Source organism: Somniosus microcephalus, chromosome 14 (assembly GCF_052327205.1).
Source record: "Somniosus microcephalus isolate GS21.2 chromosome 14, FLI_Smic_1.0, whole genome shotgun sequence".
Taxonomy (NCBI): domain Eukaryota; kingdom Metazoa; phylum Chordata; class Chondrichthyes; order Squaliformes; family Somniosidae; genus Somniosus; species Somniosus microcephalus.
In genome coordinates, this window is record NC_141000.1 from 7,348,381 (window position 1) to 7,374,524 (window position 26,144).

At 42.4% G+C, this 26,144-nt stretch overlaps 1 protein-coding gene across 2 annotated transcripts; it reads right to left on the reverse strand.

Moving 5' to 3' along the window:
• Nucleotides 1-262: 262 nt before the first annotated feature.
• LOC147107305 (superoxide dismutase [Cu-Zn]) lies at nucleotides 263-23,611 on the reverse strand. 2 transcript variants are annotated; one of them, XM_086006195.1, is made up of 6 exons: nucleotides 23,439-23,611; nucleotides 19,074-19,124; nucleotides 15,100-15,193; nucleotides 8,781-8,850; nucleotides 1,965-2,082; nucleotides 263-766 (listed from the first exon to the last, which is right to left on the reverse strand). In XM_086006195.1, the coding sequence occupies exons 1-6, from the start codon at nucleotides 23,502-23,504 to the stop codon at nucleotides 659-661; spliced, it is 507 nt and encodes a 168-aa protein (XP_085862321.1). In that variant the 5' UTR covers nucleotides 23,505-23,611; the 3' UTR covers nucleotides 263-658. The 2 variants fall into 2 exon arrangements, with proteins under 2 accessions (XP_085862321.1, XP_085862322.1); XM_086006196.1 differs by lacking the exon at nucleotides 19,074-19,124 and having other exon boundaries at nucleotides 23,439-23,607.
• Between the last annotated feature and the right edge of the window lie 2,533 nt (nucleotides 23,612-26,144).

The window sequence follows — 26,144 nt, forward strand, 5'->3', positions numbered from 1 at the left end:
AGCCATTTCATTAATTTTGAAGTTTCCCTGATAGCTAAACATGGCCAATCTCAACACAAAAGCCAGCATCACATTCAAACACCCGTTTCTCCCCACCTCCCCCATTCCTTTTTCTTAAGCTCATGTGGTTTATGAACCGTGCTACAGTATAATGAAGAACCATCCTACTGTCCAGAATGTGTGTACACAATAGATCACCCCTTATGTAAAAGTCCAGATAGCTATCAAGTCTATTTTTCATAAGACATTAAGATACTGAAAGGAAAGGACACCATTTTTATTAGATTCGACAGACAATACATTGCTCAGTGCTTCCAGCTAATGGGTTAACTCAAGTTCTAATAGCTAAACAAATTCCAATAGCTAGAGAACATTTAAGTGCTCTAGGCCAACAATCAAGATCCAACAGAATTTCACTTACAATTTCTGTATTTAGGATTAAACAATACAGCTTTAAGGAATTTAAAGCACAACTTTGCCAGCACGGTTGGACCAAATGGCCTATTTCTGTGCCGCAGACTCAAGGTAACTTAATGTGCACTTAACAAAGTTGCTGTACATTAGACTATTTTGGACCATTAGTCATCAACAGGTTAGGTATGCTGACCGACAGAAAAAAATTACAATGTTAGTTCTCTATCCCACAAATATATTCATTTCATTTAGCAATTCCAATCACACCACAGGCCAAACGTCCTCCAGCATTTCCTGTTCGAGTGCTCTCCTCATCGCCACCTTTGCCCAAGTCATCTTCCTTCTCATGAATCTTCACAAAATAAAAAAAATAAAAATCAGTATTTATAGCTTCGATGGCAAGGCTATTTGAAAGCTCTGTAACCTTACAAGAGAAATAATAGTGCAGAGAGAGTTACATCTTTTCACTCCAGGTCCAAATGAAACTCTCAAAAATGCAAGAAACCAGATGGTGGATCTCAAGCCACATTACTTTGGGGCATTTTTACCTAGTGTTAAGTATCTCATTTAACCATAAAAAAAAATCAGTATGAATTTGTTCAAGAAACATTAAATATGTTTTTTCTCCAATATAGACAATCTTAAGTGTCTCAGCAGAGTGAAGTATGTTACAATATTGTTGGGGCAGTGCAGAATTAATTTATTTCTTATTCAGAGAGGCTTCCCTTTAGGTCCTTGGCATGTGAACACAAATCTCCTCAGCTGATTTTTGGGAGGATAACCTGTACACCACATGGCCTCCACTAGCTCACTTCAAAAATGGTGTAGGAATGAAGTTAAATAGTGAAATTTGGGACAAATGTTAGAAGCTGCTGGCTAAGCAGCATCCAAAATTCTGGTTTGTAAATCAATGTGAGAATCAATTAAACTACTGCAGTGAACCTACCAATGGTTTCTGCTGGTATGCATGGATTCCCAATTGCTCAGAAGGGCATCCCAGTGATTACAATGCAGAAATCAGGGAAATGCATAGCATTACAGCACACACAATGGACATATTATACATTGCTTAACATGAGGCCAGTGTGTGCATGCACATGGAGAGAAAGGATGCAAGTCAGAGAGAAGGAATCAAAGTCTTAATAAAGTTAGACATTCATTTGCACAAGTACTCAATAGAAAAGTAATACCGGGCCAAGGTTGGAGTTTGTTTGTCTTTCTTCATTCGATGATTTATGTTGAGTTTCATGCAAACAAGACTTAGCCCTTTGGTTAAGCAGTTTCCCAGTCTTTCCTCCCCCACATAAGAATTACATGCTAGACCACAGATCATAGGTTAGTGGATAAACAGGTTGGATCATCAAGTGGCCTAGAGACTAACAATTTAAAAAGAAAAACAGCTCAGAACAGCCAATTGTCCATCTCAACCAATTACCAGAACTCAGTTTTACAGGTGAATGCCTCAAAGTCAATGGTTTGCACTTCATCGCATCTTCGTTGAATCACACCCAGTCATCATAACTACTAGGCCACAAGATTTGAATACTTACCACAAGTGTACGTCCAATAATGGACCTTTCCCCCAATAGCTGGAGCATTTTATCCTTTATTTCAAAGTTGGCAGTGCCATTTTCATTAGCCTCCACGTTGCCAAGATCACCAACATGTCTACAATGAAATCAGTTATAACTAAGCCAAGTCAGACAAAAATTTAATCTATACAAGGTTAACTGCATAGCAAAACTTTATAATAATTAAAAAAGCCCCCAAAAAACCTGGGATGGTTCACATTAGAAGCAACTTGTACTTCTAGTATCTTTAACGTAGTAAAAATGTCCCAAGGCACTTCACAGGAGTGTCATCCTCACATTACTGCAAGATAAGAAGTTAACTGACCTGGTTTTGTATTAAATTCTTAACATTAATTGTAAATACAAAGTATGCCCTACAAAGTTGATTATATTAAAATTAAAAAATAGATTCTAATAAAGTCAATACTGAAGCAACAGGCCATAGAAACTTTCTTCAATAAAAAAGGACTCGGGATTTAATATTATTTAGTGCAGACTAAAAAGTTGGAGTGGACATATGGCAACACAGACACACAAACCATGAAATTAGAGAATGTAAGCTTGTGGATTCAACTCAAACTTGACAGCGACAGAAACCTGCATTTATAGTGCCTTTAATGCAGAAAAATGTCCCATGGTACTTCAGTGGTGTAATCAGAAAGGAAGTAAGCCCCAGATGTTCTGCCTCTTAAGGATAGGCAAATGCCCAAGTGATGTGCCACTTGTATATTTAAAGCACAGGAAATCTAACAAGGGTAGATTTTCTGGCCTTCTCCAACAGGGAGCTGCTTCAAACCAAGAGCCATCTGGTATCTTCACGTGCATTACATTAAGCACCAACATTTCAGTTTGAGATAGCTGATCACAGCTGGCTGAGAACCCTTATACAAATAATGTGCAGGCAAGAATAAAGTTGTAGATGCCAAAAATCAAAAAAAGGTAACAGTACTTGTGGATTGCAGGCAATAATGTACTCCATCCACTGTCAAGACTACTACAAGCATGGAGGTTTATCTTGGACATACTGCTTCAAATCATCTGCAAACAATTATTTTAACTTTTAGAACTGGGTCAAAAGATTTCTGCCCAGAAAATTGGCCCAAATTATTGTTTTCAAAAAAGAAACTACCTTTTCATAAAAACCAACTGTCACTACCATCTTAAACAAAATCACTGCGAAGTTGAGGAATACGCAAGTGAATAAAAGTTAGCCAAAATGAAGCAAGTTACCTTGATTACCCTGCGTGTATAATGTTTGCAGCGCCAGGGCCATTAAACAGAAGCCACTGTATTAATAGTTTTAACCATTAATCACTGTTGAGATCACACTCAGGTTTGGGGGAAAAGAGCCCTATTTAGTCTTAAAGAAACATAGGGAACAGGACAGTGGGGTTGTATCATTTTACTGATGCTCCTTGAAGAGGTTTCAGAACACTCGCTCTGCCCTCCCAGAAATCTACCAAAATCTCATTCCTGCTGCCCTCATTTAGCCCCTGCACCAAGTAACTTATCCTCAGCGACTGCATTTAAACAAACAGACTTCTGTTCCAGTCCTCAGCCTTACCTTTTACATAAACCTTGCCAACACATCCATTGAGATCTTCGATCACTGACAAGACCTCTGACTATTTCCTCAAGTTATAGTGTGCTCACCTCCGTGTGAAGTTTGAGGGTTCAAACCTCACTCCAGATACTTGAGCAAATAATTGCAGATGAAACTTCACTGCAGCACTAAGGAAGTTGGTTATTGTCAGGTGTTAGAGATACTGTCTGTACTCAGATGAACATAAAAATATTTTATTGCACAATTTGAAGAGCATGGGAGTTCTCCTGGTGAACATTTGTCCCTCATTAGGAATGTAAGAAGATGGTCTACTCTCGTTTCTATTTAACCCCTCAAGCCTATGTTATCTTTCAATTAGATCATGGCTATCTGCACCTCCACTCTATATCCCTTACCTAACAAATCTGTCTTGAATTGCCCTAGCATCCTGAGCCATTATTTTTTGGGGGGGGAAGAAAGGAAGGGAGGTGTGGAAAAGGAAAAATTCCAGATTCCCGAATTCACCCCGAAAGAACATAAGAAATAGGAGCAGGAGTAGGCCAATCGGCCCCTCGAGCCTGCTCCACCATTCAATATCATGGCTGATCTGATCCTAACCTCAAATCTTCTATCTCTCCATCCCACCCAAACCCATGTGATCTCCCGGGAGAGGCGAAAAACCAGATAAAGACCCAATGGCCAATTTGGGAGAAAAAAAATCTGGGAAATTCCTCTCCGACCCATCTAGGCGATCGAAATTCTTCCAGGAGATCACCCTGTCCCTATATTTTCTACAGTACTTACCTTCTGTAAAGGCGATCTCTACCCCAGCCAGGAACAGGAATAAAACCATCTCCTGAAATCTAACAGAATTAGAACACAGTAGGAGCAGAACCAGGCTACACGGCCCCTGGGCCCACTCCACTACCCACAGGGCCATGACCATTCCGAACCTAGACTCATGTCCAATTTCCTGCCCGCTCCCCGTAACCCTTAATTCCCTTTACTTCTAGGAAACTATCTATTTCTGTTTTAAATTTATTTAATGATGTAGCTGCCACAGCTTTCTGGGGCAGCAAATTCCACAAACCTACCACCCTCTGAGTGAAGAAGTTTCTCCTCATCTCAATTTTGAAAGAGCAGCCCCTTATTCTAAGATTATGCCCCCTAGTTCTAGTTTCACCCATCATTGGGAACATCCTCACCGCATCCACCCGATCAAGCCCCTTCACAATCTTATATGTTTCAATAAGATTGCCGCTCATTCTTCTGAACTCCAATGAGTAGAGTCCCAATCTACTCAACTTCGCATATGACCACCCCCTAACTATGGCCTAACTATCATTAAGATTATACCCCCCTGGAGGAAATAATTTCTCCATATCTGTTCAAATACTTTTAAGAGCTATTTAAAATAGACAATAGTTAACCCAAGCCTGCAGAGCAAACTTGTCTTAGCAGGATACATAGGCCCAGAAATTCGGGTCTCCATGAGTGAGTACGCATGGGGTACTCACCCGTAAGCCCAATGGAAGTGCCGGTTTTGGGCATGCACGGGAAACCGGCACTTCCATTCCCCTGAAAGAAGAAGGGGTTAAGAGGTGGAATGCGTGCGCAAACGTACTTTTTTTATTTTTTGTTTGTTTTTTGCAGGTTTTCCCAGGAGGGTAAGTCTCCAGAAGTTAGACATGTAAAAAGCAGTCACAAGGCCTGCTTTTTACAAGGTACGTGGTGAATTAATTAAAATTAAAACATTGTTTCCACAGGTTTATTATTTTTAAATACTTTAAAGGTTAAGTTTATTTTTAGCCCTGTTAGAAAATAAAATTCTCAAATTTAAATTGTTTAAAAGTTATTTCATGTAATTTAGTTTATTTTTAAAAATGTGATTAAATTTTTTTTTTGAAGATTTAGTGATTTTTGGGGCTTATAGTATTTATAGGTTCCCGTCAAACTTATGAATAAAGCATTCCCTGCTACCATTGGCTCTCCATGGCCCACGTGATCCCAGGGGACGCAGCGAACTAACTGCGCCCCTGGGATACACAAGCACTGCGCGCCGGCAGTTGGAGGAGGCCCAGGATCGGAATCCTACGGGGGCCCACAGCTCAACGGCCGGCGCGGTAGGCAAGTGCAGGTCAGAGGCTTGCACCCGCGGGAAATGCCCGACCCGAATTTCTGGGCCATTATGTTATTTAAAGATTCAATTTCTCTTTATTCTCAGCTAGCTTGGCAACATATGGCATTTCCACATGAAGTATAATCATCTTCTGAGTTTTCATCCTTCTCCTGAAGATTAGATGTTTAGAGCTTGTAGGATTTGTCCTTTAACTGTTTGAATGTTCCTCCTAAGAGCATATCCTGCATGTAGTGCATCAACTTACAATAGAACTAAAGGAATCTTGGTCGGTCAGTGTGCATAGCTAAATATCTGCTGGTTGAATTGCCACAGGAGTCCTTCCAACTTCTGAAGATAAAGCAGACAGACAATGGGACAGAACCCCTGTGGAAATTCCAGGTGCTAGTCCTCTTATCAACGTGAAAGCAACTCTGTGGGGCATGTTGAGCAGACGCTGAAGTTCTTTTCATGAGCAGCTCCTCCAAGACAATACCTTTAGAAAAATCCCCAAGCCTGCATATACAAAAACCAGATGTGACCAATATACTGACCAGAGGCAATTAGCTGTACTAGACAACAAACCCTTGTACTCACAGGCTCAAATGGAGGTGGTTAGATCACTTGAAAGCAATATACAGATGCTAATTAAGAACATAAATAATAGGAGGAGTAGGCCATTAGGCCCCTTGAGCCTGCTCTGCCATTCAATCAGATCATGGTTGATCTTCTACCTCAACTTCACTTTCCTGCCCAATCCCCATATCCCTTAATATCCAAAAATCTATAGATCTCTGTCTTGAACAGTAAGCTCTCCCCAACTGCAGGGGGCTACGTCCCTGAAAACCCCCGTGGTTAGTAAAACTGCGGTTGGCAAACAGTATAAATGTTCAAATAACAAAATATAAAAGCAATAAAATAATGTTATTTACCTTAATCCTAAATTAAAAACAGCGTATACGCAAAATTCACTGCCGCGGTTGGCAAAAGTTGTCGCAGAGAAGAAACCGTATACTTGAAATCTGCGTATGGCAAAACTGCGGTTGGGGCGGGATTCCTGGACTAAGCGACTGAGTTTCCACAGCCCTCTGGGGTAGAGAATTCCAAAGACTCATCAACCTCTGATTGAAGAAATTTCTCCTCATCACTCCTAAATGGCCAACCCCTTATTCTGAGACTGTGACCCCTGGTTCTAGACTCCAGCCAGGAGAAACATCCTCCCTGCATCTACCCTGTCAAGCCCTGTAAGAATTTTGTAATGAGATCACCTCATTCTTCTAAACTCGAGAATATTAGGCGTAGTCTAATCAATGTACATTTTTATGCATTTATTTTAAATTAAAATGGGGGGGGTCACAATGATAAAATTGCAGAAACAGAAAAGCTATTTCATGGGTGAATTTCAGCAGCGTATGATAGGTTTGAAATTGCACCAAGTCAGCGATAGAGGAAGGAATACGCAAATCAGGTTTTTATTGGAACATGCTCTGATCTAACTTCCACACCTCCCCCCCACCCCCTCCCCCAAACAGAACACACCTACTACAGGAAACTTCGATTTACCGGCACCTAAATAACCAGAAAAATTCAGGAGTAGGTTCAGGTAAGTTTTATTACTTGCCTTCCTCGATCTGTTGCTGTGCAAGGGTGTGGCTGCAGCTGTTGCTAAGCTAGCGACGCTTGGAACTTGTGGCCATTGTTCTGAACCTGTAAGCAACAGGGTTTGTTGATTTATACGGAGCTCTCAGCTCCGTATCTTTTACTATAGCTTTTGGTTATCCAGAATTGATGATGAACCGGCACCACGTCAGTCCCGGATTAAATAAAAAATAAAAAAATAAAAAAAATAAAAAGTTTCCTGTATCTTGAACAGTCTTCTAGAAAACATGGCAGGAGCCCATGTCAGCTGCGCAAGTAACAGTGCACAAGCCCAGCCGTCAGTGTGTGGAGGACCACTAAAGATTAGAGAGAGAGTTGCAACTATACTAAACTGACCAGATCTAAAGCTAGTAAAAAAAAAAGTAGCACTACTGCAGGGACAAAATCCTAAGGAATTCTGGGCCGATTCTTGCTACGATGAGGATTAACTGAAGCAGTGGCTTAAAGCAACTGTAAACAAAAAGCACTCGAAGGACATATTTCAAATTCAGCATAAAGATTGCTATTGTAAAGTTTGTGTGTGCTTGAATTTGTATGTGCAGGAAGACTTTGCATTCTGAACAGCAGGGAATGGAAAGGGAAGAAAGAAAATGTTAGCGAGGGACCAAACAGTCAGGCATAAAAAGGGAGGGGAGGAGAGGGTAGGTAGATGTCACAACATTCCAGAGGAAGCAGTTGCTGAACTATGCCATCAAAAAGGTGTAAAAGGATAAGGAGAAGCTAAGCATTGGCAGAGCAGAAGGTGCACGTAGGGATACAAGGCTAGAGATCACTAAAAAGGTAGACAGTGAAAAAGGACAGGGGTAATGGAGTGCAGGAACTTGTGTAAAGCTGTGAACTGTAATATACAAGGGGCAACTTAGAGGGTACTGATAGGGTTTCCAGCTAGCAGAGATGGAAAATTGAGTCTTGAAATGTTGATGGCATGGATTTCAATGGTGATGAGAGAGGTGAAGCAGATGAGAGAAAGTACTCGAGCCAGGCACTGAACAGTATACCAAGGTCTTGCACTTCTCAATTCACTTAGAGGTGGGAGCTGGGGGTCAAGGTCACAGGTACATTAGGTGCTGGCATAAGCCAAAAAAGGGTGATTTTGGTCGATATTAAATTGGGAAGTTTTGACTAATCCAGATCCCGAAGTTGGGCAGGCAATTGACGAATGTAGCAAGACTGGCCCACTTCAATTAAAACCAGGGATTTTTATGGTTCATGCAATTCAGAGTACACCACAAGGAGTCACATGGTAATTTTTAAATATGATGCCAAATTAATTTGTTAAAACTAGTCACTTCAAATTAAATGAACCTGAAGAGTTGAGAGACATGGCAGGAAAACAATGATTAATTTAAAAATAATTTGTATTATAGCTCTTAATTGTTATCACATTAAAAAAGGTATACAAAACATTATAAAGATGTATCCATCGAATACCCAAAGGGGTATTTAACATGTAAAACCAGTCTATATAAAAGCTCACCTTTCTTGGTCGTCTGGTCCACCATGACTTTTTTCAAAAGGGTTGTAGTGAGGTCCTGCACTGATGCAGCCTGTTTTGTATACAAATACACCAGATAAATGCATCCATAAACCAGAAGCCAGGTTATCTACACTTAGACAAGCAATGTCACATTTAATTGATCCAACATATTCCATGAAAAGTTGTGGTGTGAAAGCAAGAGGTGGAGATCAGCAGTCTTTGAAATTAAAATAAATCTTATATTTAGAGTCATAGAGTTATACAGCACAGAAACAGGCCCATCGCGTCCGCCATCAAGCCCTGTCTAATATAATCCCATTTTCCAGCATTTGGTCCGTAGCCTTGTATGCTATGGCCTTTCAAGTGCTCATCCAAATGCTTCTTGAATGTTTGAGGGTTCCTGCCACTACCACCCTTTCAGGCAGTGAGTTCCAGATTCCAACCACCCTCTGGGTGAAAAAGTTCTTCCTCAAATCCCCTCCAAACCTCCTGCCCCTTACCTTGAAACTATGCCCCCTGGTTATTGACCACTCTACCAAGGGAAAAAGTTCCTTTCTATTCACCCTATCTATGCCCCTCAATTTTGTACACCTCAATCAGGTCCCCCCTCAGTCTTCTCTACTCCAAGGAAAACAACCCCAGCCTGTCCAGTCTTTCGTCATAGCTGAAGCACTCCAGCCCAGGTAACATCCTGGTGAATCTCCTCTGCACCCTCCAAAGCAATTTACATCTAGTCTTAATCAAATGGAGAGACAATGGCCCAGATATTTACAGGGGAGGGAGGAGGAGGGGGGGGGGGGGGGGGGGCTGAAAAACCTAGCAAGATGGGGGACACGTAGGTCCTGCTAACCAGAACGGCAGGAGCTCATTATTTACTTCTTCTGTTTCCTGCCCAGCAGCCAGCCAAATTGACAGCCTGGCTGGTAGGGTCAACTAGCAGGAGGCCACAGCCAGGTATCCAGTGTGTGAGAGAGAGAGCGAGCGAGCGGCCACGATCAGAATGGGGAGGCTAAAGGCATCCGAGGGACAGTGGAGCACTCCTGCCCACAAGGAGTGCTGGAAAAGGCAGTTACCTTGCGGAGCCAGCAGCTCTCCCGCCTCCCTGTCACTGCCATGCTTCTAGACACCTGGGAATGTTAAAACCGGGCTCCCAATTGCACTGTGGGAGCTGGATTTAAGTAGGTTAAAAAGACAGCGTGCGCGCGTGAGGTGTATTGGGGGACGAGTTCCCCATATTTAAGTCTTAACCCACTCTCTCGCCTGTCGTGGGGAGCAAGAGAGAAAAGAGGAAGAAGGACAATATGTTGGAAGTACACACAACACTTACTTTTCTCAAAATATGCATTTACGTGAAGGGGCCAGCCTCATCAATAGGTTTGAGTCAGACTATTAAAAGAAAATCAAATATTTGCTACTCAAATCTAATCTCAGTCTGCCACATCAACCCTTGTCCCCGTGAGCGTTAGTAGTACTCGATTGTAGCATTTAAACTAGAGAATTTACAGTTTATTTATAATGGTGTTTATGAATTGGTGTGGTTACCATCAGGGCCAGAAATTGATTAAATCAAGTTTCATTTTTTTCCTCAAATTGCATTCTGGAATTTGTACTGGTGTTTCAGGGATTGAATTTCACACATTCGTGGCTTCTGCAGCAGTGGTGTATGATCACTCTCTGCCTCTGCCGTTTAGCAGTCGACCACACCACCCTCAAATCTCTCCTCCGCTGTCCAGCTCCGTGGGACTGCACTTGCTTGGATCCTCAGCAATCCAATTGTAGCCAGAGCACTTCCAGCAGTGGCTTCACTGCCTGCTCCCACCCAATTATCTCCAGAGTCACCAAGATTCTAGTCTCGGGGCCCTCCCACCCTTCGCTACATGGCAATATCTGCAGACGTGGAGTCAGTAGCCACACATGCATCAATGACACCCAGCCCTACCTCTTCCAACTCCACCATCACAGTTGCAAGACTGCTGGTCTGACATCCAGCCTTGGAGGAGCTGAAATTGTCTCCAGCTATATTAATTTGGCCTCGGCCTTTGACATGGCAGACAGCAGACAAAATAACTTCATTTTCTGCAAAGTTTTTTGATGACCGACGAGACTGATTTTTGCTAGGAATGAGCAGTGAACAGTAGACCCTGGAAATACCAGGTTAGGAATCTTTTTTCCAAGGAGGTTCTCAAGTGGCATTTACATTCAGCATCAGCAATGAGACAGGCCTCATAATAGATGGTCTTTGCTATGCTTTACGTTGAGCAAATTGTCCACACTTATGGATATGGAAATTGTGTATGGTTTCAGAATATGTTTTTGGATGTCCACAAGAGATCACTTTCCTAGTTGCCAGTTCCACAAAGATCTTGGGTTTGTTCAGACATTCGCACCACATAGCATAGCCATGTCTTCATGATCAGTGCATTTACACTTGGTGTGTTCTTAATAAGAAAAAAAAATTTCAGTGCAAGGGATCTTGTCTCATCATCCACCTTAATTAGTTGTCTCAGGCAGCTTAGGGGAAAGTGATTTTTTCAACGTAAATGTGGCATGCATATGTTGTCCAGGTTTCACAGGCATAAAGCAGGATCTTCCAAGCAACAGCCTAGTATACCTTGATCTGCCTCTTGTCCCAGCAGAGTCGGTTTTCCAAAAGCTAAACTGGCTTTGGCAATTCTGCAGGAGCTTCTGTATAGATATGGACTGCTCTAGACAGGGCGCTAGCCCAGGTAGGTGAAATTGTCCATCACCTGAAATCTGTGATCACCGATAGTGCAATCCTTGCCTGGGGCTGGCTTGAAGAGTACCACCATCTTTAAAGGCAGAGATAGTCATGCCAAATTCCAGGCAAGCTGCTGCAAAGTGATTCAGGATTGTTTGCACATCATATCCTGAAGTGAGCCACAAGAGCACAATCAGCAAATGAGTTCTTCCAGCAACTTTGTTTTTTTTAAAAAATATATCTTATCTCAAGGGTGAAGAGCTGTCCTTCTGTCTTGAATCGGATCTGGACTCAGATTGAAGTTATTGAAAGCCACAAGAAGCATAGCAGCAAACAAAATGCTAAAGAGTGATGGTGCAAGGACAAATTCTTGCTCAACTATCCATTTGCAACAGGAAAAAGAGATGAAATTGTTTCAATTTTCCATTACTCTAGTCATCATGAAATTGTTTGACCATTTCAATGAATTTGTCTGGCTACTCAAACTTACAGGATTTTCCAGAGATCTCCTATATGGACAGTGTTGAATGCCTTTGTCAGGTCAACAAAAACAGAGATCTGCATTTTGGTCTCTATTTTCTTGTGCCTCTTCCCTTTCTGAACCCATATTAACTGTCTGGTATGATATTTGTCAGCAATGTGTTCAATAAAGCAATTGAGCACACTCTTGCAAGGATCTTTCCAGCAGTGACCAGTAAAAGATTCCTCAGTGACCATCACCGATAGAACCATTGCCCTTAGAGATGGGCAACTGAAGCATTTTTGAGCTCCTGGGGGAGATCTTTCCTGAGCACCACATGCATTGAAATAGTTCAGAGGCATGTGTCCAAGCCAAGGGTATCAAATTCAATTCATATGGCAGGCCTGATCTGGCATTTGGTGTGGACCACATTTTTCAGAACTTTGGACACATTAGGGTGGAAATTAAATGAGTTGTGTGCGCAAAACAGGCAATTTACACCAATTTTTGTGTGCGAGGCAGCATATTAAATCCCCATTTGTACAAAAACATACTGGTCCCCACTATTTAGGCGTACATGACGACTGCCGGAAATCAGCATTGGATTAACTTAAATATGCAAAGCATCCTGCACCTGTTTCAGGACGCTCTAAAACGTGTGAAAAACTAGGTGGAGCATGAGCCGTGCAAGCTCCAACTAGTTTTTCCAGTTCTACAGCAGCCTAAACAGAGTTCCTTAAAGAGACCATTGACAAAATGGTAAGGATTTTTTTTTTTTTTTTTTTTTTTATAAATATATACACACACACACACACAAATACTTCCCTCCTATGGAGCAGCAGGTGGAGCATGCAGGAGCACTCCTCGCAGCTACACAGCACTACTGTGGACCACCCTTCAGCCAGTACTCAGCCCTCCTGCATCTCACTTCATGTATTGGAACTTATGTAAAAAATTGGGGCGTGCAGCTCCTTGGGTACAAGGAGAATTCTGTTTCTTCTACCTTGATCCCCATTTGCCCAGCAGCAACAATCTTTCACCATTATACCCAGAGTAGTTTTCAGGCTTCACACCCAATGACTGGCCACTCCTCTCAGTATTACTCCCACTCACCGCGTTGCTGCTACTGTCCCGGCTCCGCAGGAAATGCTGGGTCCCACACCCACCCCATTCTAGTCCTCTTAGGGGCCCTCCACCCGCAAGCTCTAATCCCAGACGCCCAGTCTCGCGCCCCGCCCGCGCTCTGTTCATCTCCCCTACGGTCCCAATCTTGCCTCACTTCATGTGTCTCACCACAAGCCAGTCTGACCACTTGAGCATGGCAGACTCTGCTGGCAAGGAGAGGGGGGGGAAAAAGGAGAAAAACCAGACAGACACTACTGCAGTCAACACTGAAAATGTGCAATTCTCCTGGGCTGCTTCAAACTCTGCAACTATAAGCAAAACGCTGGAAGCTGTTCTGCAGGCTGGATCGGCATATGTTTGACATCGGTGGTCCAAGTAATCCCCACCAGCATGGTTCTCTCACCTGGGGCAGCATCAGACCAGGTGCCTTCCCAATCAAGGCCTTTTCAGTCTCAAGACAGTAGTTTGTTTTGCAAGAATATCAATGGCATATTGAGGGAGCTGGTCGATGACATCATGGATAACTAATTTCTTATTTAGAAGGTTTTGCAAATGGTCAGCCCCTCTTCAGGATCCGATTTTCATCCTGAGAAGAGTGGTTTGATTGGTGTTCATAAAGGTGGAGTGGTTAGAGTGTGGGCTCCATGCTGTCTCAAGAGTATTGTAAAAGTTCATCTCCTGCTGGTCATCATAGGAATGCAATTCATCTGCCTTTTGCTTCACGAGGTGTTACACATCGAGCCTGCTCCACCATTCAATGAGATCATGGCTCATCATCCAAATTCAGTACCCTGTCCCTGCTTTCTCCCCATCTCCCTTTAGCCTTAAGAAATATATCTAACTCCTTCTTGAATATATTTAATGAATTGGCCTCAACTGCCTTCTGTGGTAGAGAATTCCACAGGTTCACCACTCTCTGGGTGAAGAAATTCCTCATCTCAGTCCTAAATGGCTTACTTCTTATCCTTAGTCCAGAACCAGGGGTCACAGTCTCCCCGACCATCGGGAACATCCTTCCTGCATCTAGTCTGTCTAGTCCTGTTAGAATTTCAGAAGTTTCAATGAGATCCCCTCTCATTCTTCTAAACTTCAGCAAGTAGAAGCCCAATCGACCCAGTCTCTCCTCATACATCATTCCTGCCATCCCAGGTATCAGTCTGGTGAATCTTCGCTGCACTCCCTTCATGGCAAGAACATCCTTCCTCAGATACACAATTCTTAGTCCAGTTTTGACTTGTTTATGAATGTTAATAAGCTTGCTTCTTCTTGGTTGATGACTTGTCATTTATCCATGATGCATGCAGTCAATGTTTCTCATCAAGTACCTTTTTTATATCATGGTCATCAAACTAGTCCTGGTGTTTATAGACAGTTGCACCAAACTTCCAAACCTGCATTGTGGACTGCTTCTCAGGGATGGGGATCTGCTGTTGACCACCATGCTGGCAGGGTGGCCTGTATTCTGCCAATTTTTCATGCTTCCATTTCTACCCAGCTTATCTCCCACATTTTTGGTTATTCACATGTCTCAAATGTCTAATTTTGCTTATTATGCCTATTATCACTTCTGCCATTTAACCATCTCCTGTTTTCTACTCAAGAACTTGGTTTGTTACCCCTGCCTCTTCCCTTCGTTCTGGTCCTTACTCAAAATGGAAGTCGCCACCCTCCCTTACCGTTACTTGGCCCACCTCTGATCCTGTTCTTTTGCAAGATCCTCCAGTTCTGATGAAAGCTCCACATCTGAAACATCAATATTTCTGTTCTCGCCACAGATACTGCCTGACCTGCCGACTGTTCCCAGCATTTTCTGTTTTTGTTAAGAGATTTAAAGCTACTGTTCCAAAAGTTCTAGGCCTACTGTAGTGCAAAAACACACTTCAAATTTAAGCACATCTACACTAGCATGGAAAACTCACTTCCATTCTAGTTGACGCATAGCCATATTAGAATATTTTTAAAAAGTGTCATACTTCACATTAATGTTGTCAGAGCAGCAAGTATTCAGTCCATACCATTTGTATTATCTCCAAAAGCATGTACATGGAACCCATGCCTTCCAGGAGTCAATCCAGTGATGCTTCCTTTTACAGTCACCGGTCCATCTTCCTGGAGAAGAGAAATTCCAGAGGTTTAAGCACATTTCTTCCAAAGTGCTGACATTACAACAATTTAGTAATAACCTGCAGTAATGGAACTCAGAACTCAAGTCATCCAAGCAGCCTTCAAATAGAACTTGATTAATTTAGATAGATAGCCAATGTGGTCACAAAGTCAATCTTCACCTACTGTTACATTAACATAGTATCACATTTTAAACTTGCAATGGCTGCTTCAGTGTTCCATGTTTAGGAGGCTTTATCTACATTTAGTAGCCAATTAGACAGAAGGTACCTGAACAGTGGCAGCATATTTCCTCAAACACATTAATGCGCTGAATATTTTGACAAGACACATGGTACAAAGAGTGACCGCATCCCCAAAAACAAGACAGTATAATTGAACAAATTAACAGACACAATCAAGATTCCTAGAACTATTGCAGCGCAAAGCAGCAGGCGTTTCATCTAACTGCTGTATTTTTGTGGAGACCGCAATATATCTTCAAAACAGAATGGGGGGGGGGGTTTGATAGATCACACCTTCAGAACTGGTCCCTCTTGTATGGCTAGGTTTCATTGTTAATATGGAGATGTAGGTTTCATTGTTAATATGGAGATGTAGAGTACAAATGCACAGGACAAGCTCTTCATCTTAAATTGAACCAGCAGCCATAAAACAGCACATTCACAGGTGCCGATTTACATGATGCATGTGCATCTGCAATCAGCAGACTACAATAAAAGCAACTTGGGTGGTTTTGTGGCAGAGCAAGGAACATGGTACTCCTAGCCAGGAGGCACAGTCTGTGTTCAACAGAAGCACCCTGATCAGATGTAGGTTTTAAAAAATATATAAATGCAAAAGGAATCCAAATATCCTTTTTCCTCCAGTTTCTCTAGCTTTTAAACCACCTTATTTCTCTGACCCTTTGGACAAGTTGTTGTGGGTCTTCATTCAGGCCACTGCAATTTTTACATTTGGTTTTGCAACATCAGATTTCAGTCACATGGATGCTGTGCAGAAACAATACAAATTGTGGTAAGTTTACAATAGATCACACACTTACCAAGAATGTTTTCATGACATAATCCCCATCTCCAACACCATTTTTGGAAGGAATCAAAACTCAATTCTGACCGACATTACACAAATAATTTAGAAACTTCTTACCCTCCATAAAATAGATTACCACCTCCAAATATCAACGACACCAATGCAAATTGTTTGACCAAACATTAGCTAACAATCAATGCTTTACTAATGTTGCTTTATCTCCGACACAAGTTTCTTCTACTTGGTTTATGCCTACAGAACACAAGGTTTTCTGCATTAGCCAGTCGGGGTAAAAATCTAAGATCTGGAAGCTGTACTTTTTCTGTATTTGGTTCTCATGGTACATGCCAGGGGCCAACAAAATAAAAATGGCAGACACCATCCAATTATCTTTGGCTTTTGTTTCCAGCCAGTTTTGTTGCAAGTACACATCAACTGCATCTGTTATTTTGGGTAGCATTCCTCTTGGTCGACCTCTAGCTATTTTCCGTTGTAGCTTCTATTTCCATGTTTGCTTAGGGATCTTGGTGTCAAGTATTCTCAATGGTGACCAGTTAAACATTGCTGGCATCAGTGCTCTCTGAAGTACACTTCCATTTGCCACTTTGTTAAACCAGCTGATGTTAAAAAGAGCTATCACAGGCATCTGCACTGGAAGCTGTTGGACCACCACATTTGATCCAAGTAGGAGCACAGGCAGAGCATTGCTCTTAAATTCTCTTTCTCCAATAACATTTGATTTCCAGATTGGATGAGGTGTTTGGAAAGCTCCATTAGTTTTTCTGATGCAAGCTTTGACATCAGACATGTGGTCTCCATTGCCTTACACAATACCTAAATAGGTGAAATACTGCACATTTTGCAGTCATAGGAACAGGAGTAGGCCATTTAGCCCTCGAGCCTGTTCCACCATTCAATGAGATCATGGTTGATGTGCAACCCAACTCCATGTACCTGCTGTTTCCCCATATCCCTCAATACCTTTAGTTAACAAAAAAAAACTCCCAGATTTAAAATTAACAATTGATCTAGCATCAATTGCCGTTTGCAGAAGAGTTCCAAACTTCTACCCTGTGTGGAAGGGTTTCCTAACTTCACTCCTGAAAGGCCTGGCTCTAATTTTTTTTTTTTTTTAAATACACCCCCCCTAGCCCTAGACTCCCCAACCAGCAAAAATTGTTTCTCTTTATCTACCCTATCAGTTACCCTTAATTATCTTGACTTCAATCAAATCACCCCTTAAACTTCTAAATTCCAGGGAACAACCCTAGATTGCATAATCTCTCATAATTTAACCCTTGGAGTCCAGGCATATTCTGGTAAATCTGCACTGCACTCCCTCCAAGAATTCAGGATTTAATAGTTTCAGACAGAGCAAAAAAGAGATCATTTGTTCAGTTAAGTATGTTAAATGTCCAAAGACACACTTTGATGTAGGTATTTTTCCTGAAGAAAATATCCATCCATTTATTAGTTCAAAAGTCCATACACACCAGAAACTGTCAGTGCACAGTGGTCAATCCCAAAGTTCAAAATAGTGTCTGAGTAAGACATAAGAATCAATTTTAAAACAGATATTCCTTTGACCACAATCAACACATTGTTTTTTGATTCTATTTTCTCTCATGTGAAACAAACAAACTGGGATCATTATTGAAATTCCAGCTTCTCAACACTACCAGAATTCAGGCCAATGAGAAACCCCTTGTTCTAGCCTAAAATGGAATCAATATTTGTATTCAAAGACAAGGAAGCTAGTCTCCTTGAACACGGATACAAGTATAATTCAAGCACTAGAGAGATATTCTGGACAGTGATCCCCATCTTTAATCTGAAACTCTCAGACTGCAATGTTAATCTTGTGCTCACCCCCATCTGCAAAAACAATGCAGCTACCCCAAGAACAGAAGCTGGTGATGACTACTTCGAGGTGTTGAAAAACAGAAGACCAATTGGATAAGACTTTCATCTTGGGTCACAAACTCATTAAGCTGTGCACACTTTTTTTTTAAGATTTGAATTTTAAGCAGCAGAATGGAGTGAACTCATGCTCTGTGCGGTACATCGATTATGTAGATTTCTGAAGTTTCAGAAGTTCAATAGTATTCATTACAAGAACTACTGCAATAATGCAAAAGCTCAGACCAGGCATGTTTTCAGTCCAAAAATCATTGAAAGGGCAGAAACAATTAAATGAAAGTTGATCTTCCTAGGCAAAGGAAATGGAGCTGAATACTGTCTATTGCACAAGTACATAAAATTCACATTTCAAAAATTAAGCTGTACAGGTCTCTGTATTAATACAGAACTTGCTATGTAGTAGTATTATAGGATACATGTACACCCAGACATAAGCCATTTTGTTTAAGCTAGCTAATCTACAGGATACAAAAAAAACTAAAATCAAGATATTATTGTATTTTAAATGGAGTATAAAAAAAAGTTAGTTTTAGTCTAATTAGGTGGGCTTCCTCACCAAGTGCAATGAAGTAGAATAGAAGGATCTCAAATGACAGAACATCAAGATGGTGCTCGACTGTTCCATGGTCAGTTGTGGAGCATCATTACTCTTGTAGTATTGATACAGACCCGTCAGGTCGTAAATCATTTTGGTTCAATCTCAAACATAAACAGCTCCCGATTTTAAATAGGTTGCTGATCTAACTCTTGGATTATGAATCTGACATCCAAACATTTCACTAATGCTAACAGCTCTGCCGACACTGTTGATTATGCTTTACCTTCATAGTTTTTTGGCAGATTTGCTTCACATTTCTAACCCTAAAGCTTTCGTATCTATAGAAGTAGTTTCACTGCCAGCTTGTGGCCTTACCACTAACTGCTGTTTACAAGGACAGAGTCTCCAGTTCCGCTCCTTCCTGACCTGTCAATTTTAAAGGTTATATATTTATAGTCACGTCAGTGAGCCATGAATTGTCAACTACACTTTAATAAAAGGGGAGGGGAAGAAAAAGCAGGGCAATACTTCAGAGGTACTTCTGGAAATGAACTTAAGAAATCTGTAGTTACTAAGTTAATATGTAGGAAAAAAGCCAAGACTGGAAAGTGAAAAGGTTGCAATGTTACTGTTGAGAATAGAACACTTATCAAAATGACTACTAGAGTGCCTTTTTTGAAACTCTGGTTCATATTCATACATGCCAACTGACAAAACAATTCATCTTTTTCCCCCATTGGGATTGGAGGTGGTCAGTGTTAACCAATTACAGGAGATCATTTGGAAGATGGAAGTGACAGCTGTTGGAAACCATTTGCTTGCAGAGCAGGACTGAAGGTCATTAGAAAAACCCCATTACCTTCTCCTACTATTGGTAGTACATTTTTAAAAAAAACCTCAGTTTCTGAAAGTTGCAGGTATACACATTTTTAAAAAACAAATAAACTGCTAAAACTCTCAGGCATGCCCAGCTTGCACCTTATGTCAAGGCATATTTTCTCAAGACTGGTTGTAGTAGGCATTTCATAAATGAGATAAGGAGGTTGTTCCCTGGTGTGAAAGTATTTACTGGCTTTATTTGAGCATGCCTGGCTTCAAGCTACATGCTATCTTTGGTGCAAACGCAACCATTTTAGATGTGGGGTGGCAAGGTGTGCTGCAAACCTGGGGAGTCAAGTACAGCTCTGTGTAGCTGTGGTGCAATTGAAGACACTGAATGGCTGCTCATTTCACACTGGTCTACCAGGAGGACTTTTCAGTCTCCACAATACTGATCGCAAGACTACCGAATGGCTAAACCATGCACGAGTCCTACCTATGCCACTTGATATTTTTGACTTGAGTTTATTTCCCTACTTTACACAGTTTGTATTTCAAATGCATTTGCCAAACTACATACCATTTGTGCATTCAAAAAAAGAGCACTTACAGAATTGGCAACATTTCAAAATGTAAAAAAAAATCAGTCTGATTAAATTGGGAAGCTTTAGCTAATGTAAAAAACATTAAATTGAGAGATTTTTACACAAAGTACACTCCAAAAAGCCAGAAAAGGCACCAAAACAAGCATCAGAACAGGGAGTGGATGCCCCCCACATCTCATCCAAAAGACAGCACTCGGTGATTTAGGAAAGGGAAATTGTGCAAGACAAAATCTATTATTAAGAGTTTTTTGAGTTTGTAACTAGCAGGGTAGATAAGGGGAATCAGTGGATGTAGTGTATTTTCAGAAAGCATTCGATAAGGTGCCACACAAGTAGTTATTACTCAATTAGGGCTCATAGGATTGGAGGTAATTTATTAGCATAGATTGAGGATTGGTTAACAGACAGAAAACAGAAAGTAGGAATAAATGGGTCATTCTCAGCTTGGCAGGCTGTAACTAGTGGGATACTGCAAGGATCAGTGCTTGGGCTTCAGCTATTTACAACCTAGATCAGATGAGGGGACAGAGTGTAATACATCCAAGTTTGCAGACAATACAAAGCTTGGTGGGAAGGTAAGTTGTGAGGAGGATGCAAAGGGATTAGACAGGTTAAGTGAGTGGGCAAGAACATGGCAGATGGAATATAATGTGGAGAAGTGTGAAGTTATCCACTTTTGGTAGGAAAAATAGAAAAGCAGAATATTTAAATGGAGAGAGAGAGAGAGAGAGAGACTGGGAAATGTTGGTATTCAGAGGGACCAGAGTGTCCTTGTACACAAATCACTTAAAGTTAACTTGGAGGTACAGCAAGCAATTAGGAAAGCAAATGGTACATTAGCCTTTATTACAAAAGGATTAGAGTACAAGAGTAAAGAAGTCTTACTTGTAATTATATAGGGCCTTAGAACATAAGAAATAGGAGCAGGAGTAGGCCATACGGCCCCTCGGGCCTGCTCCGCCATTCAATAGGATCATGGCTGATCTGAATCTAGACTCACGTCCACTTCCCTGCCCTCTCCCCGTAACCCCTAATTCCCTTATCTGCTAGGAAAATGTCTATCTCCATTTTAAATTTATTTAATGTAGCAGCTTCCACAGCTCTCTGGGATAGCAAATTCCATAGATTTACTACCCTCAGTGAAGACATTTCTCCTCATCTCAGTTTTGAAAGGGCAGCCCCTTATTCTAAGATTATGCCCCCTAGTTCTAGTCTCGCCCATCAGTGGAAACATCCTCACCGCATCCACCCGATCAAGCCCCCTCACAATCTTATATGTTTCGATAAGATCGCCTCTCATTCTTCTGAACTCCAATGAGTAGAGTCCCAACCTACTCAACCTTTCCTCATACGTCAACCCCCTCATCTCTGGAATCAACCGAGTGAACTTTCTCTGAACCGCCTCGAGAGCAAGTATATCTTTTCTTAAATATGGAAACCAAAACTGCACACAGTATTCCAGGTGTGGCCTCACCAATACCCTGTATAACTGCAGCAAGACTTCCCTGTTTTTATACTCCATCCCCCTCGCAATAAAAGCCAAAGATTCCATTGGCCTTCCTGATCACCTGCTGCACCTGCATACTAACTTTTTGTGTTTCATGCACCAAGACCCCCAGATCCCTTTGTACTGTAGCACTTTGCAGTTTCTCTCCATTTAGATAATAACTTGCTCTTTGATTTTTTCCTGCCAAAGTGCATAACCTCTCTTTCCAACATTATATTGCATCTGCCAAATCTCTGCCCACTCACTTAGCCTGTCTATGTCCTTTTGCAGGTTTTTTTATGTCCTCCTCACTCACTGCTTTCCCTCCCATCTTTGTATCGTCAGCAAACTTGGATATGTTGCACTCGGTCCCTTCCTCCAAATCGTTAATATAGAGATTGTAAAGAGTTGGGGTCCCAGCACGGACCCCTGCGGAACACCACTAGTTACTGATTGCCAGCCAGAGAACAAACCATTTATCCCAACTCTTTGGCTATCTAACAGGAAACAATCTTCCACCTATGCCAGTATATTACCCCCAATGCCGTGATTTTTTATCTTGATCAGTAATCTTGTGTGGAACCTTGTCAAATGCCTTTTGGCAGTCCAAATACACTACATCCACTGGTTCCCCTTTATCCACCGGTTCCCCTTTATCCACCCTGCATGTTACATCCTCAAAGAATTCGAGCAAATTTGTCAAACATGACTTCCCCTTTGTAAAACCATGCTGACTCTGTCCTATTAAATTATATGTTTATCCAAATGCTCTGTTACTGTATCCTTAATAATGGACTCCAACATTTTGCCAACCACAGATGTTAGGCTAATTGGTCTATAGTTTCCAGCTTTATGTCTACTTCCCTTTTTAAATAAGGGTGTTACATTAGCAGTTTTCCAATCTGCCAGAACCTTTCCTGAGTCCAGGGAGTTCTGGAAAATGATCACCAATGCATCCACAATCCCTACCACCACTTCTCTCAAGACCCTAGGATGTAGGCCATCAGGTCCGGGGGATTTATCCACCTTAAGTCCCATTATTTTACGCTAGCTTTTGTTGGTTTTTGAAATTGGCATGTATGCATACGAACGAAGTCCATGGGCATTTCGCATTGTTTTTTTTACAAATGACGGATACCACCCTTTAAAACGAGATTAATCACACATTCTGCAGCTTAGTGGGATAAAATCAAGTTGCTCACGCTTAATGCGATAGCAAAATACTGCAGATGTTGGAAATCCGCTTAATCTTTTCCACAGCTCCTGCACTATCGTCTTTCTACACCTTGTGCAAAGAAAGCCAGACAATTACCTCCTGGACAGTTTGCAGAAATTGCTTAACTGCGTCATATCTAACTGTACAACCATGACAAAGCAAAAAATAAACTAGCTGGTAGGGGCGGAGCAAGAAAAAAACCTTCTAAATCGCGACTTTAAAAAGATTCGAAATTTGATTTTTTTTTAAAAATAAAAAAGGCACAGCCACGTCTAGGAAAATAATTTTTAAAAATCTAAACCCGGCCACGATTCTGCAGCTTCGCCCTTCAGCAATCCAGCTCTAGCGGCGGTAGACGGCTTGTCTCTCCCAGCCCAGCCGGTTACCGTTCGAGCACTACGGCCCCCTCCCGACCCCACCGCTGCCGGTGGCGGGGACACTTGAGACGGGGAGTGAGCCGGAGAATGAAGCCCCTTCGACAGGAGCGCGGTCACAATCAGGGGGGGGGGGCTTCCATCAGAAACACGCGCCTCTGTTAAAACCGCCGGGCCGAGTACCGAGCGGCGCGCCGGCAACACGCAGCCATTCATTCGTCTTTCGTTCCCCTGACTCACAGCTTGCTCAAACTGGACGGTCCCAGTCACTTCGCCGCTCCCCTTCAGCACGCAAATCGCTTTCATAATCGCGCCAACAAGTCGAAGCTCCAAAACTCGACAACAGACCGACTCCTTGCTCGAGCAGAGCAGATATACGCACGCGCGAGTCGACGTCAGGGTCGGAAACCAGCGCCAAACGACGCGCGTGCGCGGAGCGAGATCTCTCTTCGCGAGCACTGCGCGTGCGCGGAGCGCGATCTCTCCGCGAGCATAGCGCATGCGCGGAGCAATTTCTCTCCGCGAGCACGGCGCATGCGCGGAGCGATATTTTACTCCCGCCCCGCGAGCACCGCGCATGAGCGGAGCGAGATCCCTCTCTCCCCCGCCTCCCCCCCCCCCCAGCACGGCGCCTGCGCATTTAGGGCTGTCATGGCTCGGGGCAGCGTCAGCGTCAGGGTCAAATGTCGTCATTGGCCAGAATCACAGACACAGACGATAGCAAAATGCTGCAGATGCTGGAAATCCGAAATAACAACAGAAAATGCTGGAAAAACTCAGCAGGCCAGGCAACATCTGTAATGATCAATAGCATGTCATTCTAGAGTGGTACACTAGATGGAGTCGTAGAGCTGTATAGAGCTGTATATGTAGTTGTATGTGTTTAAGACTACACTACCCATGATGCACTAGGCTACCCAGAAGGCAGTAGTCAAGATGGATAGCAAAATACTGCAGATGTTGGAAATCCGAAATAACAACAGAAAATGCTGGAAAAACTCAGCAAGTCAGGCAACATCCGTGGAGAGAAATTTGAGTTGATGTTTCGGGTTTGACTTTTGAAGAAGGGTCAAACCCGAAACATCAACTCAAATTTCTCTCCACGGATGTTGCCTGACTTGCTGAGTTTTTCCAGCATTTTCTGTTGTTATTTTAGTCAAGATGGATGCCTGCACACAGAAGTACACATGCTGAATATCTACAGATGCTGTACCTAGAGAACGTGTACTGAATAAATGACTAGCTAGAAGCTAGCTGTTCATAATAAGAATGCCTAGTTATTAATGAACATAACAACATCCGTGGAGAGAAAATAGAGTCAACGTTTTGGGTCAAAACCCTTTCATAGAGTCATAGAGTTATACAGCACAGAAAGAGGCCCTTTGGCCCATCGCGTCCACACCGGCCATCAAGCCCTGTCTAATCCAATTTTCCAGCATTTGGTCCGTAGCCTTGTATGCTATGGCATTTCAAGTGCTCATCCAAATGCTTCTTGAATGTTGTGAGGGTTCCTGCCTCTACCACCCTTTCAGGCAGTGAGTTCCAGATTCCAACCACCCTCTGGGTGAAAATTTTTTCCTCAAATCCCCTCTAAACCTCCTGCCCCTTACCTTGAATCTATGCCCCCTTGTTATTGACCCCTCTACTAAGGGGAAAAGTTCCTTTCTATCTACCCTATCTATGCCCCTCATAATTTTGTACACCTCAATCAGGTCCCCCCTCAGCCTTCTCTGCTCCAAGGAAAACAACCCCAGCCTGTCCAGTCTTTCTTCATAGCTGAAGCGCTCCAGCCCAGGTAACATCCTGGTAAATCTCCTCTGCACCCTCTCCAAAGCAATCACATCCTTCCTATAGTGTGGCGACCAGAACTGAACACAGTACTCCAGCTGTGGCCTTACCAGCATTTTGTACAGCTCCATCATAACCTCCCTGCTCTTATATTCTATGCCTCGGCTAATGAAGGCAAGTATCCCATATGCCTTTTTAACCACCTTATCCACCTGTTCTGCTGCCTTCAGGGATCTATGTACATGCACACCAAGGTCCCTCTGATCCTCTGTCTTTCCTAGGGTCTTACCATTCATTGTGTATTCCCTTGCCTTGTTAGTCCCTCCAAAATGCATCACCTCACACTTTTCAGGGTTAAATTCCATTTGCCACTGTTCCGCCCATCTGACCAACCCATCTATATTGTCCTGTAGCCTGAGGCTTCCCTCCTCGCTATTTACCACCCCACCAATTTTCGTGTCATCTGCGAACTTACTGATCATACCTTTCACATTCACATCCAAATCATTAATGTAGACCACAAACAGCAAGGGACCCAGCACCAATCCCTGCGGTACCCCACTGGACACAGGCTTCCAGTCACAAAAACAAACTTCCACCATCACCCTCTGCCTTCTGCCACTAAGCCAGACTTTGTCAAGACTAAAGAAGCACACCTAATCTAGAGCCTTCTTTTGTCTCCACTAGTCCTATCACCATCTCGTCTCGTTTTGAATACCTCTTAACGTCTCCTCACTTCTCTTCTGTTTTCTCCCAGCCTGGCCTCTTAATCTATTTCATTTCCTGTGCTTCTTTAGTCTTGACAAAGGGTTCACCTGAAACGTTGACTCTATTTTCTCTCCACGGATGTTGTCTGGCCTGCTGAGTTTTTCCAGCATTTTCTGTTGTTATCACAGACACAGAGCTCTCTCCCAGAAATAACAACAGAAAAATGCTGGAAAAACTCAGCAGGCCAGGCAACATCCGTGGAGAGAGAAATAGAGTCAACGTTTCAGGTTGAAACCCTTTGTCAAGGCTGAAGAAACACAGGAAATGAAACAGATTAAAAGGCCAGTTTGGGGGCTGGGGAATGGGGGATGAAAGAACAAAAGAGAAGTGAAGAGACATTAAGAGGTATTCAAAACGAGACGAGATGGTGATAGGACAAGTAAAGAGCCA

Coding starts and splice junctions, on each gene's coding strand:
- LOC147107305 (XM_086006195.1), bottom strand. CDS start 23,504: ATGAAAGCGATTTGCGTGCTGAAGGGGAGCGGCGAAGTGACTGGGACC. Junction 19,125..23,438: donor CCGTCCAGTTTGAGCAAGCT/GTGAGTCAGGGG, acceptor TAAAATTGACAG/GTCAGGAAGGAGCGGAACTG. Junction 15,194..19,073: donor CTTGTAAACAGCAGTTAGTG/GTAAGGCCACAA, acceptor TCTCTTCTCCAG/GAAGATGGACCGGTGACTGT.